Below are 19,010 nucleotides of genomic sequence, written 5' to 3'. Positions count from 1 at the left end.
CCATTCCTGATTCCATCCAATGACCTTTGCCAGAAGTGTATGAGTGGACCTTGTGTGAGCACAGAATGGTTTGACTGTGGCTAAATAGTTTGCTGACACTGAAAGTTCACACATGAGTATTGGCCATTAGGATGAGATACTCGAGGGTGCAAGGGTCTGTGGAACCCAGTAGGGGGTCAACACCTTGGTGGGGAAGAGTAAATTGCCAAGAAAAAAAGATTTTAAAAAAGATTCCAAACTAACATAAAAATGTGACAGAACCCAACAATTCACAAGTACTTCATGCAGCCCCACCTGTTAACCATGAAGTCAAAACCCTACAATAAACCAAAGAATTAATTAATTATGCTAGCCCTTGGAAGAATGGAGTGATTTATCTTATACTTTTCAAGATAATTGCATGGTCAATTCAGATAGGAGTTGGGGTTTTACCTGCAGTTCTCCTCTGCTTATGACTTCCTGATCTTATCTTAATTCATTTGGAGATGTCAAAGTGCTTTGTTCTCTCCACCTTAGAGGGTATGGGAAAGAAAATTAGATTTAATGCAGCTTGTAGCAGCCAGTTACACTTTGTCAAATGCCCACCCTCTGACCCGTATGTGATGCAGGAACCAAAAAGAGAGAAAGAAATAAAAACATGAAGGTAGGCAAAATTTTAATAAAAACAGCTGTGTTCCTTGTTTCTTTGATTCTACATTATCATTTCAATGTTAGAAATACATATTGGTTCATTATTGTGACTGCTTTGTAATATTTTGGTGATCTTATATATGGAAAGCAGGAACCTTTTAGTATTCGAGGAATTAATTGAAGATAGTGTGAACAATGTATATGTAATGAATAAACAACACATAATTTCTCTTTTTAAACAAACTATTGTACTGTTTAAATACCATGCTGCTGAATCATTTTGTGCCATGGTTGAAGTTACAGGCCTTTGCAAATCTCATTGTATTTATGAATGATGAATAAACAAATTGATAATAAACTTGTCCCAAGGAGGGAAAATACAAAGGGTTTCTTCCTGTTTATACTGTTTTTATGCAAATCATAAAAGTCCCTAAATCGGAAACTAACATTAAAAATGTTTTGAGTTGTACAGATAATACCAAAAACCAGAATCTTTATACAAACTATGATAACTCTGTCAGATCTGGAACATATCCAAGGAATCCGTTTGGCTAATAGCACTAATGAATTCTGAAGTTGCTGACAGATGGACAGATTTACTGATTATAATATCACCAGCCCCTTCTGGGTGAAAGCAATTACAATTAAATTAAAAGTAAGATTACTGATTGAATGGGAATAAATGTTGTTAATGGACACCATCTCATGTCACAGTAGAAAAACACTATCACAATAGTATCTGTACAAAGCCCAGCTAAAGTATGTCCACAACATCTGCTTCCTTGCAGTGCATACTTTCAATTTGTAAGTTCTCTGATGCATATTAAAATAGATTCAGACTTCAATTATTTTGTAAACTAAAATTACATTTATTGGGAACACTATTACATGGTGTTTTTGTAACAATGAATATGTTTTAACATTACTACTTAAAGGTACAGTTTTAGTTTTGAGTGTTTTTTGGGGCGATGTCCTCAGTCGATGATAATACACCACCCGCTCCACAGAGCAGCGCTAGAAGGCTTTCTCAGCTGCTTCAGCAGCCAATCTACGAAGTTTAAGCAGCTGGACCTGGTGTTCACGGCTTTCTTCCAGATTCTTCCACCAACGTTCTTCTTTTGCTTTCTGGACAGAATTATACAAATATTCCAATAGATTATATGAGATGTGACCTCTATCAGTGATTTACATTCCTATTGTTGAATTCTTATCAAGACGAGGGATATTAATCCTGTGAAACAGTTACTTTGACTTTGGAGACATGGGGCATGATTTTAGCTTGGAGCTGGGAACCCAGCCTGTCTTTAGATATTTGAGTGGGGAACCTGAAAGCCAAATGAGTGCGTCCCAATCTGCGGTCTGGGTTTCCCAGGCAGTCAGATTGACAGGCTGGCTGCTGTCAGGAAGGAAAGGAGCCATGAATCGGAGAGGGGGGGGGGGGGGGAGGGAGAGGGAGAGAATTTGTGGATCCTGAAAGAAATTGGAGGGGTGGGGGTTACCCCATAATCTCAGCATTAACCACACCCAAGTCAGGTACCATGTGGTTAGATGCAGAATAAATCTCCCTCTACCCCAGTGATGTGCAACAGCCTCAAACTCAGATGAGCACCTCCTACTGTGCCAACATCACATTTGCATTTCTCAAACCATAGCAGTTTGCAGCACATGAAGTGGTCACGCGGCCCATCGTGTCTATGCTGGCTTGTTGCCAGAGCAATCCAAAACTAATCCCACAACCCTGGTCTCCCCCATCATCTTATATCTTCCTCTGCTTCCAATATTTATCCTGTAGTGAAATAGCTAAATTTAGTGTTGAATTCGGGACAATTCAACACAAAATTAGACTCAAGCCCACTAGGAACTGGGTTGACATACTTATTCCACGTAGATGTTGACAGCTAACTGACAGGAGATTTTCATCATCGGTCTGGGATGGATTCAATTCCAGGTCCTTGAGGTGAAAGACCAGTGTACTGTCCCACTGTACCAACTAGGTTAAATTATTTATATCATGGGTGACATCTTTGTATTTTTTATATGTTCAAATTGCGAGCTCCCCTAATGTTTATTGGGCAAATTTATTAGGTAAATACATCATGCAGTGTGATACGAAATAAAGCAGATCAAGAGGTTATAGATTTGATGCCTTGTCCACAGGTGAATTAGCTGATCTCTGTCAACTAGCAGTTGGGGTTCCACACCTGCCTCAGTCTCCCGAGGCGAAGAAGGGAAAAAAAATCAATCACGGTTCTTGCTCTTTATTGCTATCCAGTCCTGCTTTGGGTGAGGATGAGACTGTGTTCTGGTGTGATAAACCAATGGTGAAATAGTCTGCTTGCGCAGCTTAATATGAAGAATCTTGGTTGAGATGTACCCAACTTCAGCATGTGTCACCACCTTTCAGGAGCAATCACAGCCAAGATCTTGTTCTCACACAGGGACTTTTCCAGCTGGAGTCACTGGATAGCAATGAACAAAAACAACTTGCATTGAAACGTCACCTTTAACACAGAAAAATGCCCCAAGGCACTTCACTGAGGCGTAATCAAAATAATGGATGCTGAGCCAAAGAAGGGGATATTAGGAACGGTAACCAAAAGTTTGGTCAAAGAGATGGGTTTTAAGGAGGAACTTAAAGGAGTGGGGGCCGAGGGATTTAGGGAGGGAATTTCAGAGCATGGGGCCTTAGTGGCTGAAGGCATAGCTGCCAATGGTGGGGCGAAGGGATGGAGGCACACGCAAGAGGCCAGAATCAGAGGAACGGGGATGTGTGGAGGAGGTTACAGAATTAGGGAGGAGTAAGGCTAAGAAGGGATTTAAAAATGAGGGTGAGAACTTTGAATTTGAGGTATTGGTGGATTGGGAGCCAATTTAGGTCAGCAAGGACAAGGGTAATGGGTGAGACGAGAAAGAGACAAAAATAAATTAAAATTCAGATATGTTTCGGAAATGCATGAAAGACAGAGTACTGCCCGCTGTTTTAACTCTTTAAAAACAGCATATTTTGCAGATGTTTTAAAACAGTGTGAAAGTACAGACACCAGATGGTGCTGTTGAAAGGAATAAATGATACTGTCTGCCTCCAGGTAGGAAAAGATGTGAGCACTCCCAGAAGAAGAAAACCATGGATAACTCTCAAAATAAAAAATAAAAGTCATTCCCCAATTTGAAGACGATGTGCCACAACGGTGTGGGAGGTGTCGAAGCACCAACATATAGTGCCGCAGCAGCAGTGGGACACGGTTTTCTCCCTGGCCCCCCACCCCGTGCCAGTGGTTTTTGTACCTCCGATTGAGCAGTTACAGAGCACCTGTTTGCCCCCCTTCTGAGGATTCATGGCATAAAGGTACTGGGATGCAGGGTAGAAAAGTAAAACCTCAAACAAGAGACAGGAACAATTCCACTCAGAACAACAACAACTTGCATTTATATAGCGTCTTTAACGTAGTAAAATGTCCCAAGGCGCTTCACAGAAGCGTAATCAAATAGATTTGACACTAAGCCACATAAGGAGATATCAGGACAGGTACCCAAAAGCTTGGTCAAAGAGATAGATTTTAAGGAGTGTCTTAAAGGAGGAGAGAGAGGTAGGGAGGCAGAGAGGTTTAGGGAGCGAATTGCAGAACTTTAGGCAGAGCTGAAGGCACGGCCGCCAATGGTGGAGGTATAAAAATCGGTTATGCACAAGAGTCCAGGATTGAAGAACATCTTGAAGTGGTTAACAAGCAAAAACAGTGGACACTGACCGGGAATGATATTTAGAAGACCAAAAAGCCCAGTCAAAGAGATATGTCCCAAGGACACTTTTGGAGGAAGAGAAGTAATTGGCAACAAAAACGTTTTGTAAAACAATTCCAGAGAACAGGGTGGTGGTGGCTAAAAGAATGGCCTCCCACTGGGAAACAAGTCGTAAACTGAAGTCAGATGATCACGTGGTGTGGGCTGACTCATACAGCTGGAAAAGGTTGCACGGATAGGGTGGCGCAACCCCATAAAGGATCTGAAGGCAAGAATTAGGAAATGTAACTTTATTGGATAATGAGTCAGTGCACTTCAATGAGGAAGGGTGGATAGGGGAGGACTAGGACCACTGAATTCTGGATCATTTTGGAGGATGGACCTCGCAAGGAGAGCACTGCAGTAATCAATCCTCAAGGTGATGAAGGCATTAAAAAGGAATGAAGGCGTTATGGTAGGGATGAAAGCAGGGAATTTCCACAGTGAGGGGCAGGGCCGGAGGGTGGGGGTCAGGGCAGGAGGGTGGGGGGGGGCAGTGGTGGTGGAGATGGGCTTGCCAGTAGACCAGAGGTATGGAATGAAACTCAGCTCAGGGTCAGACAGAACTACAAGACTTAGTACAGCTGGGTTCAGCCTGAGTGAGCAAACTAGGTAGGTTAATGGATTGGGGCCTGAGGCATGTAGGTGCTGTCAAGAGCCAATCAAGATGGCTTCAGTCTTGTTAATCTTCAGTTGCAGAAAGTGACAGCCCATCCAGAACTTGAGATCAGATGGGCAGTCAGTACTGTAAGCTCTTGAATCATGAGTGGTGGCAGAGCTAAAATTGGGTGTTGTCGAAATATAGAAGCTAACCCACCTTTGAGGAAGACATGGAGTAGAATACCTAAATTGATAATGCGTATTTAATAATATGGGGTCTTAACAGATCTCTATGGATATTAATGGTATGATCTCGGAAAGAAAATATGCCGTCGTTGGAGACAAAGTGACTTTGTGCAGCATTCTTATTAAATTCAGCCCCATTTTGATTATTTTCTGGGTTGGACTTTAATGTATAAAATTAAAATTGACATATCTCATCACACAGTCCCATCACCATTATGTTCTTTTTTGTTGGAAAAAATGTTAATTGTCCTTTTAGGTTTTTAAAATGTTAGAAGGAAGTTTCTGAAAGAAAACCCTGCTTCTGGTTATCAGCAAAGAGTTCCTGGAAGGTGCATTACCTTTTGTGCAATCCTTTCGTGCAGGTCTCTCGCTATGTTTTTCTGAGTGTTCATCTTTCGTGTTTTGGTCAGTTTCTGATGCTCCCGATGTTTTTCTTCTAGTTTCTTTCGTAGCTCAGCCAATTGCTGGTTGTTTGCCACCATTTTGGATGACCTAAATTTTTTCAATTCCTCTTCTCTATTTTTAAAAAAAACATATATTTTTGATTGTTTTTCACAGTGAGGGGTCAATGGAAACCTGTTTCCACAGTAAATGAACTGTGGTGCAAACACAACGAACTACAGTTTAGCAATGTTTACCTGCTGTTTCTGTGTAAGATTGTACATTATACTTCATACCTTTTCCAATAAACCTACAAGGAGACACTGATTCATCCCAGTGTCAAACAAAAACCAAAGTGCCCCCTTTCTAAAGGGGCACAACTAATAGCAAAAACAAAACAAAGGAAATTCATCAACTTAAATAATAATATTATTCGTATTATATACCATGCCCTCCTGTCACTGCGGTGCCCACCGGTCGCAGAAGGCATCATGCGGACACTGTGTGCTCCTTTACATTATACTTTATGTTACTGCATTGCAGCGTTACTTGATTTTGGAGGGTATTTTCTGGAGAGGTGGAAAAATATTGAGTTATCGATTCAGATAAATGATAAGGTCATGTCTGACTAACTTGATTGAATTTTTTGAACAGGTAACAAGGAGGGTCGATGAGGGTAACGTGTTTGATGTAGTGTACATGGATTTTAGCATGGCTTTTGACAAGGTCCCACGTGGCAGACTGGTCAAAAAAGTAAAAGCCCATGGGATCCAAGGGAGAGTGGCAAGTTAGATCCAAAATTGGCTCAGCGGCAGGAAGCAAAGAGTAATGGTTGATGGGTGTTTTAGCGACTGGAAGGCTGTTTCCAGTGGGGTCCCGCAAAGCTCAGTACTGGGTCCCTTGCTTTTTGTGGTATATATTAATGATTTGGACTTGAATGTGGGTCTTGATCAAGAAGTTTGCATATGATACAAAAATTGGCCGTGTGGTTGATAGTGAGGAGGAAAGCTGTAGACTGCAGTAAGATATCAATGGACTGGTCAGGTGGGCAGAAAAGTGGCAAATGGAATTCAATCCAGAGAAGTGTGAGGTAATGCATTTGGGGAGAGCAAACAAGGCAAGGGAGTACACAATAAATGGGAGGATACTGAGACGTGTAGAGGAACAAAGGGACCTTGGAGTGCATTTCCTCAGATCCCTGAAGGTAGCAGGACAGGTAGATAAGGTGGATCAAAAAGGTATACTGGATACTTTCCTTTAGTAGCCGAGGCATAGAATATAAGAGCAGGGAGGATATGCTAGAACTGTATAAAATATTGGTTCGGCCACAGCTTGAGGACTGCGTACAGTTCTGGTTACACATTACAGGAAAGATGTGATTGCACTAGAGAGGGTACAGAGGAGATTTACGAGGATGTTGCCAGGGCTGGAGAATTTTAGCTATGAGAAAAGATTGGATAGGCTGGGGTTGTTTTCTTTGGAACAAAGGAGGCTGAGGGGAGATTTAATTGAAGTGTATAAAATTATGACAGGACTAGTGGATAGGGAGGACCTATTTCCCTTAGCAGAGGGGTCAGTGACCAGGGGTCATAGTTCTAAAGTAATTGGCATAAGGATTAGAGGGGAACTGAGGAGAATTTTTTTCACCCAGAGGATGGTGGGGGTCTGGAACTCATTGCCTGAAAGGGTGGTAGAGGCAGAGACCCTCAACTCATATAAAAAGTACTTGCATGTGTACTTGAAGTGCCGTAACCTACAGGGCAATGGACCAAGTGCTGAAAAGTGGGATTTAGCTGGGTAGCTCTTTTTCGGCTGGCACAGACACGATGGGCCGACTGGTCTCCTTCTGTGCCGAAATTTTCTATGATAACCTAGAAACCTAGAAAACTTGCAAAAGTTGACAAACCGCTTAAAAAAAATCTGACACAGCCCCAAAAAGCTGACAATACAAAAACATGTAGGCTGAAGAACCTACTGCTGCAGGATGACTGGATAAGTTAAATTCTGTTTTTAGTACATGGGATTCTAGAATTTTTTCTCGTGTTTAGGGGATCAAATTTTGCAATTTGGCCTGTTTTTCCATGAAAGCCTAAACCCAAAGGTCTCGTCTATGACAAGTGAAAGTGCAGTGCGATGTGAGCTGCTGGTGTATGTAATATATTACTTGTAGTGCCCTGAATATGTATAAGTGTGTGGATTTAGAAATTTCTCAAGGAGACATGAGCACTGATGTTGCAAAGTTTCTTGCCTAGGTTGACCTGGGGGCTAGGCTGCCCCGAAGGAAATCTTGATTTTCTTTATTCCTTTTGGTGCATATTCTATCATTTTGTAATTCTGCCTTTGAAGCCAAAAAATAAATTACTCTGTAAAGATTACAGATTTTTTTCAATATTAAAATGATTACAATTGACTCGATGTTTGTAAGATCAGAAGGTAATGAATAGTAAATATATACCACAAGCTTAATCTGCAATTTTAAAAAAATTTGTTCATGAGATGTGGGCGTCGCTGGCGAGGCCAGCATTTATTGCCCATACCTAATTACCCTTGAGAAGGTGGTGGTGAGCCACCTTCTTGAACCGTTGCAGTCCGTTGTGGTAAAGGTTCTCCCACAGTGCTGTTAGGAAGGGAGTTCCAGGATTTCGACCCAGCGACGATGAAGGAACGGCAATATATTTCCAAGTTGGATGGTGTGTGACTTGGAGGGGAACATGCAGGTGGTGTTGTTCCCATGTGCCCTTGTCCTTCTAGGTGGTAGAGGTCACGGGTTTGGGAGGTACTATCGAAGAAGCCTTGGCGAGTTGCTGCAGTGCATCCTGTAGATGGTACACACCTCATTCATGGTGCACCGGTGGTGAAGGGAGTGAATGTTTAGGGTGGTGGATGGGGTGCCAATCAAGCGTACTGATTTGTCCTGGATGGTGTCGTGCTTCTTGAGTGTTGTTGGAGCTGCACTCATCCAAGCAAGTGGAGAGTATTCCATCACACTCTTGACTTGTGCCTTGTAGATGGTGGAAAGGCTTTGGGGAGTCAGGAGGTGAGTCACTCGCCGCAGAATACCCAGCCTCTGACCTGCTCTTGTAGCTACAGTATTTATATGGCTGGTCCAATTAAGTTTCTGGTCAATGGTGACCCCCAGGATGTTGACGGTGGGGGATTTGGCGAGGGTAATGCCGTTGAATGTCAAGGGGAGGTGGTTAGACTGTCTCTTGTTGGAGATGGTCATTGCCCGGCACTTGTCTGGCGCGAATGTTACTTGCCACTTATCAGCCCAAACCTGGATATTGTCCAGGTCTTGCTGCATGCGGGCTCGGACTGCTTCATTATTTAAGGGGGATGCGAATGGAACTGAACATTGTGCAATCATCAGCGAACATCCCCATTTCTGACCTTATGATGGAGTGAAGGTCATTGATGAAGCAGCTGAAGATGGTTGGGCCTAGGACATTGCCCTGAGGAACTCCTGCAGCAATGTCCTGGGGTTGAGATGATTGGCCTCCAACAACCACTACCATCTTCCTTTGTGCTAGGTATGACTCCAGCCACTGGAGAATTTCCCCTCTGATTCCCATTGACTTCAATTTTACGAGGGCTCCTTGGTGCCACACTCGGTCAAATGCTTCCTTGATGTCAAGGGCAGTCACTCTCACCTCATCTCTGGAATTCAGCTCTTTTGTCCATGTTTGGACCAAGGCTGTAATGAGGTCTGGAGCCGAGTGGTCCTGGCGGAACCCAAACTGAGCATTGGTGAGCAGGTTATTGGTGAGTAAGTGCCACTTGATAGCACTGTCGATGTCAACTTCCATCACTTTGCTGATGATTGAGAGTAGACTGATGGGGCGGTAATTGGCCGGATTGGATTTGTCCTGCTTTTTGTGGACAGGACATACCTGGGCAATTTTCCACATTGTCGGTTAGCTGTGGAACAGTGTTGTAGCTGTACTGGAACAGCTTGGTTAGAGGCGCGGCTAGTTCTGGAGCACAAGTCTTCAGCACTACAGCAGGGATGTTATCGGAGCCCATAGCCTTTGCTGTATCCAGTGCACTCAGCCATTTCTTGATATCACGTGGAGTGAATCGAATTGGCTGAAGACTGGCTTCTGTGATGGTGGGGATATTGGGAGGAGGCCGAGATGGATCATCCACTCAGCACTTCTGGCTGAAGGTGGTTGCAAATGCTTCAGCCTTGTCTTTTGCTCTCACGTGCTGGACTCTGCCATCATTGAGGATGGGAATGTTCATGGAGCCTCCTCCTCCCGTTAGTTGTTTAATTGACCACCACCATTCACGACTGAATGTGGCAGGATTGCAGAGCTTTGATCTGATCCGTTGGTTGCGGAATCGTTTAGCTCTGTCTATAGCATGTTGCTTCCACTGTTTAGCATGCATGTTGTCCTGTGTTGTAGCTGGCACCTCATTTTTAGGTACGCTCCTGGCATGCTCTTCTACACTCCTCTTTGAACCAGGGTTGTTGGTAATGGTAGAGTGAGGAATATGCCGGGCCATGACGTTACAGATTGTGCTGGAATACAAATCTGGTGCTGCTGATGGCCCACTGCGCCTCATGGATGCCCAGTTTTGAGCTGCTAGATCTGTTCTGAATCTATCCCATTTAACACGGCGGTAGTGCCACACAACACGTTGGATGGTATCCTCAGTGTGAAGACAGGACTTCATCTCCACAAGGGCTGTGCGGTGGTCACTCCTACCAATACTGTCATGGACAGATGCATCTGCGACAGGTAGATTGGTGAGGACGAGGTCAAGTAGGTTTTTCCCTCGTGTTGGTTCGCTCACCACCTGCCTTCAGGACTTGGCCAGCTCGGTCAGTATTTGTGCTACTGAGCCACTATTGGTGATGGACATTAAAGTCCCCCACCCAGAGTACATTCTATGCCCTCGCTACCTTCAGTGCTTCCTCCAAGTGGTGCTCAACATAGAGGAAGACTGATTTATCATCTGAGGGAAGGCCGTAGGTGGTAATCAGCAGGCAGTTTCCTTGCCCATGTTTGACCTGATGTCATGAGATTTCATGGGGTTCGGAGTCAATGTTGAGGACTCCCAGGCCAATCCCTCCTGACTGTATACCACTGTACTGCCACCTCTGGTGGGTCTGTCCTGCTGATGGGACAGGACATAGCCAGGGATGGTGATGGAAGAGTCTGGGACATTGGCTGAAAGGTATGATTCTGTGAGTACGGCTATGTCAGGCTGTTGCTTGATAGTCTGTGGGGCAGCTCTCCCAATTTTGGCACAAGTCCCCAGATGTTAGTGAGGAGGACTTTGCAGGGTTGACTGGGCTTGGTTTGCCTTTGTCGTGTCCGGTGCCTAGTGGTCCATCCGGTTTTATTCTTATTGTGATTTTCTGTGGCGAGATTGTACAATTGAGTGGCTTGCTAGGCCATTTCAGAGGGCGATTAAAAATCAATCACATTGCTGTGGGTCTGGAGTCACATGTAGGCCAGACTGGGTAAGGACGGCAGGTTTCCTTCCCTAAAGGACATTAGTGAACCAGATGGGTTTTTACAACAATCCGGTAGTTTCATGGCCACCGTTACTGATACTATTTTTTTGTATTCCAGATTTTTAAAATTTCTATTTAATTGAATTTAAATTCTCCAGCTGCCGTGGTGGGATTTGAACTCATGACTCCGGATTATTAATCCAGGCCTCTGGGTTATTTGTCAAGTAACATAACCACCATGCTACCGTACCCTAAAATGGCTTTGACCTTGTACCTAAACATGGCTTTGATCATATACCTGTACCTGAGTGCTGCTTTGATCATATACCTGTACCTGAGCACTGCTTTGATCATATACCTGTACCTGAGTGCTGCTTTGATCATATACCTGTACCTGAGCACTGCTTTGATCATATACCTGTACCTGAGTGTTGCTTTGATCATATACCTGTACCTGAGCACTGCTTTGATCACATACCTATTCCTGAGCACTGCTTTGATCATATACCTGTACCTGAGCATTGCTTTGATCACATACCTATTCCTGAGCACTGCTTTGATCATATACCTGTACTTGAGCACTGCTTTGATCACATACCTATTCCTGAGCACTGCTTTGATCACATACCTGTACTTGAGCACTGCTTTGATCATATACCTGTACCTGAGCACTGCTTTGATCATATACCTGTACCTGAGCACTGCTTTGATCATATACCTGTACTTGAGCACTGCTTTGATCATATTTTTTTAATTTATTTTTTATTCGTTCACGGGATGTGGGCGTCGCTGGCGAGGCCGGCATTTATTGCCCATCCCTAATTGCCCTCGAGAAGGTGGTGGTGAGTCGCCTTCTTGAACCGCTGCAGTCCGTGTGGTGACGGTTCTCCCACAGTGCTGTTAGGAAGGGAGTTCCAGGATTTTGACCCAGCGACAATGAAGGAACGGCGATATATTTCCAAGTCAGGATGGCGTGTGACTTGGAGGGGAACGTGCAGGTGGTGTTGTTCCCATGCGCTTGCTGCCCTTGTCCTTCTAGGTGGTAGAGGTCGCAGGTTTGGGAGGTGCTGTCGAAGAAGCCTTGGCGAGTTGCTGCAGTGCATCCTGTGGATGGTGCACACTGCAGCCACAGTGCGCCGGTGGTGAAGGGAGTGAATGTTTAGGGTGGTGGATGGGGTGCCAATCAAGCGGGCTGCTTTATCTTGGATGGTGTCGAGCTTCTTGAGTGTGCCTGAGTGTACCTGTGCCTGAGCACTGCTTTGATCATATACCCGTACCTGAGCACTGCTTTGATCATATACCTGTACTTGAGCACTGCTTTGATCACATACCTATTCCTGAGCACTGCTTTGATCATATACCTGTACCTGAGCACTGCTTTGATCATATACCTGTACCTGAGCACTGCTTTGATCATATACCTGTACCTGAGCACTGCTTTGATCATATACCTGTACCTGAGCACTGCTTTGATCATATACCTGTACCTGAGCACTGCTTTGATCATATACCTGTACCTGAGCACTGCTTTGATCATATACCTGTACCTGAGCACTGCCTTGATCATATACCTGTACTTGAGCACTGCTTTGATCATATACCTGTACCTGAGCACTGCTTTGATCACATACCTATTCCTGAGCACTGCTTTGATCATATACCTGTGCCTGAGCACTGCTTTGATCATATACCTATTCCTGAGCACTGCTTTGATCATATACCTATTCCTGAGCACTGCTTTGATCATATACCTGTGCCTGAGCACTGCTTTGATCATATACCTGTGCCTGAGCACTGCTTTGATCATATACCTATTCCTGAGCACTGCTTTGATCATATACCTGTGCCTGAGCACTGCTTTGATCATATACCTATTCCTGAGCACTGCTTTGATCATATACCTATTCCTGAGCACTGCTTTGATCATATACCTGTACTTGAGCACTGCTTTGATCATATATCTGTACCTGAGCACTGCTTTGATCATATACCTATTCCTGAGCACTGCTTTGATCATATACCTGTACTTGAGCACTGCTTTGATCATATACCTGTACTTGAGCACTGCTTTGATCATATACCTGTACCTGAGCACTGCTTTGATCATATACCTGTACTTGAGCACTGCTTTGATCACATACCTATTCCTGAGCACTGCTTTGATCATATACCTGTACCTGAGCACTGCTTTGATCATATACCTATTCCTGAGCACTGCTTTGATCATATACCTATTCCTGAGCACTGCTTTGATCATATACCTGTACTTGAGCACTGCTTTGATCATATACCTGTACTTGAGCACTGCTTTGATCATATACCTGTACCTGAGCACTGCTTTGATCATATACCTGTACCTGAGCACTGCTTTGATCATATACCTGTACTTGAGCACTGCTTTGATCATATACCTGTACTTGAGCACTGCTTTGATCATATACCTGTACTTGAGCACTGCTTTGATCATATACCTGTACTTGAGCACTGCTTTGATCACATACCTATTCCTGAGCACTGCTTTGATCATATACCTGTACCTGAGCACTGCTTTGATCATATACCTGTACTTGAGCACTGCTTTGATCATATACCTGTACCTGAGCACTGCTTTGATCATATACCTGTACCTGAGCACTGCTTTGATCACATACCTATTCCTGAGCACTGCTTTCTTGCTCAAAGCTTCTCTGTGCAGGGAGATCTGTTCCAATTTATCCAAAAGGAGCTGCTCCTTTGCCTGTTTTTCATTCAGGATCCGGTCTCGCTTTTCTTCCTCTGCCTTAACCTGTGCCTCCTTCAACAGTCCCAAGCGTTCTCGTAACTCTAGTAGTGACATCTCGTGCAAAAGATTATAACCAGCCGGCTGTGGTTCAATGACATGATTTCCATGTGAGATATGACTACATTATATGAATTAATAGTCTAATGAGCCAAATTTGTACAAATTGGGCATTGGACAGTAACAGTCATAGAATAGGTGAAATCAGAAAGAAATATAAAAACTACAAAAGTTTTTTTTAGGGCAAACCTGTTTGGCATTTGGAGTTGAAGTGACAGGGGGAGATCCTTAACACAAATAAGAACAAAGTGAAGTGGATAATGTTCAACTTTGCTCCCTGGGCAATAACCTGATAAAGTGGTTGCCCCGCCTCTTATTGATCCCGTCCGATTTTTGTCCATTGATTTCAATGGAATGAAAATTAGGCGGGTTATTGCACCAGGTTGTCCATCCAGTCAGCCAAGTTACCCCCCCAGGCAATGAAGCTGAACATTCCCCCCTTCCTTCCACAAGCCATCTGCAGCCTGCTTCATCATGAAGTCTCGGGAGGGGAAAAATCAGCGGTGGCTTTGGCTCCCGAATTGGGTGACAACATCGGACTTGGCTGTGCAGTTGAATGGGCTGCTAACATTCATTGTCTTGGCTCCCATGAAGCATGGCCACTTGGGCAAAGTACTGGAGGGCTGTTGACACTAGTTGAACTACTCCCCGGCATGAATCAGTGGCTTCAGGAGAGGAGGGAAGAATAAACCGTTGACTGTGTCTGTACATTCCTGTTACCTCCTGTTATTTTCTAAATGTTTCGGGGGAGGAATAAAAATGTAATCCTTGTAATTTGAATGTTCTTTTGCAATTGATTTTCCTGTAATTCTTGCACCTGCAAGGTTGGGTATTAAAAGTGTCAACTTCGCTCAGTAATACTACTCTTGCCTCTGAGTCAGGAGGTTGTGGTTCAAGCCCCATTGCAGAACTTGAGGCTTCAGTACAGTAGTGAGGGAGTGCTGCATTGTCTGAAGTTGAAATCCCATCTGCCCGTTCAGGTGAACATAAAAGAACCCATGGCACTATTTCCAGAGCAGGGGAGTTCTCCCCAGTGTCCTGGCCAACAATTATCCTTCAGCCAACATCACTAAAACAGATTAACTGATCATTTATCTAGTTTGCTGATGGGAAACTGTGTGTGTTTATTGTTTTCCTGCATACAACAGTAAATGCACTTCAAAAGTGATTTCATTGGCTGTCGCACTTTGGGATGTCCTGAGGAAGTGAAATGCAAGTTCTTATTTAAAAATTGTTGAGTGTTCCTTTCCAATTATAATAATTGTGTTTAAACATACAAAAGGCAATGCTTCAAATTTTGCCACAGCAAAACCTTTGCAGGACACTTGTCAGATGTGAGTGTGTTCAGTAATGTCTGCCCAACGTAATTCTAATTATGCTGCTTTATGTTTAGTTTATTAATAAATAATAGTTAATGTAGAATGTCTGACTCCAAATACATTTGTTTCATTGTGTTTAATTTGTAAATAGATACTATGACTGAATAAAGTATGACTGTCAAATCAATATCAAGATCTGTATAAGTCACTCTACAACTCATCATTAAAATGAATTAGCATTTTGTCGCTATGTGGGAGTGTTTCATACAAAACTGAACAAGTAAAGATTTACTTTCTTACAGTTATAGAATTTTGCAGCACGGAAGGAGACCACTCGGCCCATCTAGAATGGAGCTTGAACCCCTGCCCTTCCGACTAATGGTCAAGAGTGCTACCACTGAGCCAACGGTGACAGGCATCCCGCCGAGGCTGAGATTCAGGTATGAGGCTGGACCAGAGCAGAGGGATCTTTACAATGTGTTTAATCTAGGTTCTACCTGACCGTGGAATAAAAACAGAAAATGCTGGAAGTACAGCAGGTCTGTTACCGTGTGGAAAAGAAAAGACAGTTTAAGGTCTCAGCACTGGTGAAGGGTCTCCATCTGAAACGTTAATCCATCTTTGTTATTCTCAAATGTTGATGAATCTGCTGTGTATTTCCAGCATCTTCTGTTTTAATTTCATATTTTTAGCATTCATAGTGTTTCCTTTTTGTATTTATGAATGCCAAACAGGCCAGGAAAGTCCCGTGTTCGACGTTTTCGACCCCAGAATTCTCACTGCTGATTATTATTCAGCGACACCTGCTGGGATTGTGCGGACATGGTTAGGCGAGGCTGTAACGCCACCTGCCTGTTGGAGAATAGTGACTGTGAGGGATCACACGTGGCCATTTGGGCAGGGTACCGAAGAGCCACGAGCTCCCATGGAACTGGACCCCAGCGAGGAGTCGACTTCTCACAACAAAACAGACGAACAAACATTAAAGCCACAGTGAGCATACGGCACAGACACAGCAGGATAATGCCAGGGATAGAAACTATAATTATGAGGAGAGTCATGAGAAACTGGGGCTGTTATTTCCACTGGGACAGAGAAAGCTGCAAGAAGATATAATTTTTTTTATATTATGAAGGGTTTTGATGGAGTGAAGAGGGAAAGACTATTTCCTCTGGTTAAGAAGTCAGTGACACTGAGTCATCAATTTAAAATTGTCACAAAGAGAGTGGGGGAGAGAGGTGACGAGTAATTTCTTTATACAGAGAGTTGTTGGAGCGTGGAATGTTTTGCCACATGGAATAGTTGAGGCAGACAGCACTACATCGTTTAAGTGAAAATGGATAAATATTTGAAGCAGAGAAAGGTACAGAACTTTGGGGAGAGATGAGGGCACTGGGATTAGTTTTGGATTGCTCTAGTTATGAGCTGACAAAGTCACGATGGGCTGAATGGCCTTCCGTACTGTAAACCTCTATGGTTCTAAGAGTGGTTATGCGATTAAAGCAGACACGCACACGCACACACACACGCACGCACATGCACACGCACACACACGCATAAAACTATTTCTACACTAAACAATAAATGTTCCTGTACCTAATCACAAAGTTGAGCTTCAGCTTTTGACACTTTCTACTTACTTGGGATAAATCCAGAAAGTTGTGTTTAAGCACAGGTGCTGATTGCATTGCCCGGATCTCACGGATCAGCTCAGCTCTTTTCTTAATTTCTGCGTTAGTCTTCTCCAAGACCTGCTGAAGCATTTCTTCTGTTTCCTTATTCATTTCCTTAGCTGAGAAAAGAATATCATTAGGTACGAGTACTTTCTAATTATCTATGAGCACCATTGTCTTCAGGAAGCATATTTTCACACAAAGGGTAGTGTAAATCTGGAATTCTCAACTCCCTGCACCCCACCACCACCCCCCGCCACACACACACACACACACACACAAAAGGCTGTGGATGCTGTGTCAATTTAAATTTTCAAGACTGAGATCAATAGATTGTTTTGGGTGAGGGTATCAAGGGACATGGAACAAAGGCAGGTAAATAGAGTTGAGATAGCCATGATCCAATTGAATGGTGGAACAGGCTGAGGGGCTGAATGGCCTGCTACTGTTCCTATCCTCCTTCAGTCTCAGGTTGAACTGGACTATTTGCAACCTTGGCGTCCTATTCAACAGCGAGCTGAGCTTCCAACCCCACATCCTCTCCGTCACAAAGACCGTCTACTTCCACCTCCATAACATCACTCCACTCCTGTCTCAGTCCATCTGGCAGAAACCTGATTGGAGAGACCCAAACATGGAGTTGCGGGACAGATGGCCGTAGATTTGGGAGGCAACAACACATTCAAAGACTTTGGAGCGGAAAGGGAGGCTGAAGATGGGGCGGAATTTTGCAAGGATAGAGGGGGTGAGGGTAGGTTTTTTGAGATGGGGGTGATGACAGTGGTTTAGAAAAGGAGGGGGACAGTACTTGAGAGGAAACCGATAGACAGATATTTAATACGCATAATATACTGTAATATAGGTGCTTTTAAAAAAATTTGTTAATGGGATGTGGGCGTCGCTGGCGAGGCCGGCATTTATTGCCCATCCCTAATTGCCCTTGAGAAGGTGGTGGTGAGCCGCCTTCTTGAACCGCTGCAGTCCGTGTGGTGAAGTTCTCCCACAGTGCTGTTAAGTAGGGAGTTCCAGGATTTTGACCCAGTGACGATGAAGGAACGGCGATATATTTCCTTATATAGAAGCCAAGAAAAAGTCTAAGGATTCTCATAGCTCAGTGAATTGGTGCATGTAATTCTATTCATTGAAAGTTGTACAACTTGTGGGAGTCACAGTGAAGTAAGACGCAGTTTCTTGGGAGTTGGGTACAGAGTGGTCAGACACAGGTTCATGGTACCGACAACTTATCTTTTGAGACCTTGATCTCACAGATGCTGTCATGAGCAAGCAGCAAGCAGAGGTCACCTGACGATAGTGATAGACTTCAAGAGGATATAGACAGGCTGGTGGAATGGGTGGACACGTGGCAGATGAAATCTAACGCAGAAAAGTGTGAAGTGATACATTTTAGTAGGAAGAACGAGGAGAGGCAATATAAGCTAAAGGGTACAATTCTAAAAGGGGTACAGGAGCAGAGAGATCTGAGGGTTTATGTGCATAAATCGTTGAAGGTGGCAGGGCAGGTTGTGAAAGCGGTTAAAAAAGCATACGGGATCCTGGGCTTTATAAATAGAGGCATAGAGTACAAAAGCAAGGAGGTTATGATGAACCTTTATAAAACACTGGTTTGGTCACAACTTATGTATTGAGTCCAGTATTGTGTCCAGTTCTGGGCACCACACTTTAGGAAAGATGTGAAGGCCATCGAGAGGGTGCAGAAGAGATTTACTGGAATGATTCCAGGAATGAAGGACTTCAATTATGTGGATAGACTGGAGAAGCTGGGGTTGTTCTCCTTAGAGCAGAGAAGGTTGAGAGGTATACAAATCATGCAGGGTCAAGACTGTAGATAGAGAGAAACTGTTCCCATTGGTGGAAGAGTCAAGAATCAGAGGGCATAGATTTAAGGTGATTGGCAAAAGAACCAAAGGTGACATGAGGAAAAACTTTTTTACATAGCGAGTAGTTAGGATCTGGAATGCACTGCCTGAGGGGGTGGTGGAGGCAGATTCAATTGTGGCCTTCAAAAAGGAACTGGATAAGCACTTAAAGGGAAAAAATTTGCAGGGCTATGGGGAAAGGGG

At 43.8% G+C, this 19,010-nt stretch overlaps 1 protein-coding gene across 1 annotated transcript in view; it reads right to left on the bottom strand.

Annotated features, from left to right (window-relative positions):
• Positions 1 to 648: 648 nt before the first annotated feature.
• Positions 649 to 19,010, bottom strand: part of cfap99 (cilia and flagella associated protein 99) — a 156,974-nt gene continuing 138,612 nt past the window's right edge. The window contains exons 13-16 of the mRNA XM_067982121.1: positions 16,897 to 17,048; positions 13,750 to 13,961; positions 5,592 to 5,769; positions 649 to 1,755 (exon numbers count right to left, since the gene is read on the bottom strand). Coding sequence (XP_067838222.1) covers positions 1,645 to 1,755; positions 5,592 to 5,769; positions 13,750 to 13,961; positions 16,897 to 17,048 — 653 coding nt within the window. The 3' untranslated portion in view covers positions 649 to 1,644. The remainder of the gene's footprint in view (positions 1,756 to 5,591; positions 5,770 to 13,749; positions 13,962 to 16,896; positions 17,049 to 19,010) is intronic.

The sequence above is a fragment of the Heptranchias perlo genome, chromosome 4, assembly GCF_035084215.1.
Source record: "Heptranchias perlo isolate sHepPer1 chromosome 4, sHepPer1.hap1, whole genome shotgun sequence".
Lineage (NCBI taxonomy): Eukaryota > Metazoa > Chordata > Chondrichthyes > Hexanchiformes > Hexanchidae > Heptranchias > Heptranchias perlo.
This window is presented reverse-complemented; position numbering and strand designations above follow the sequence as displayed.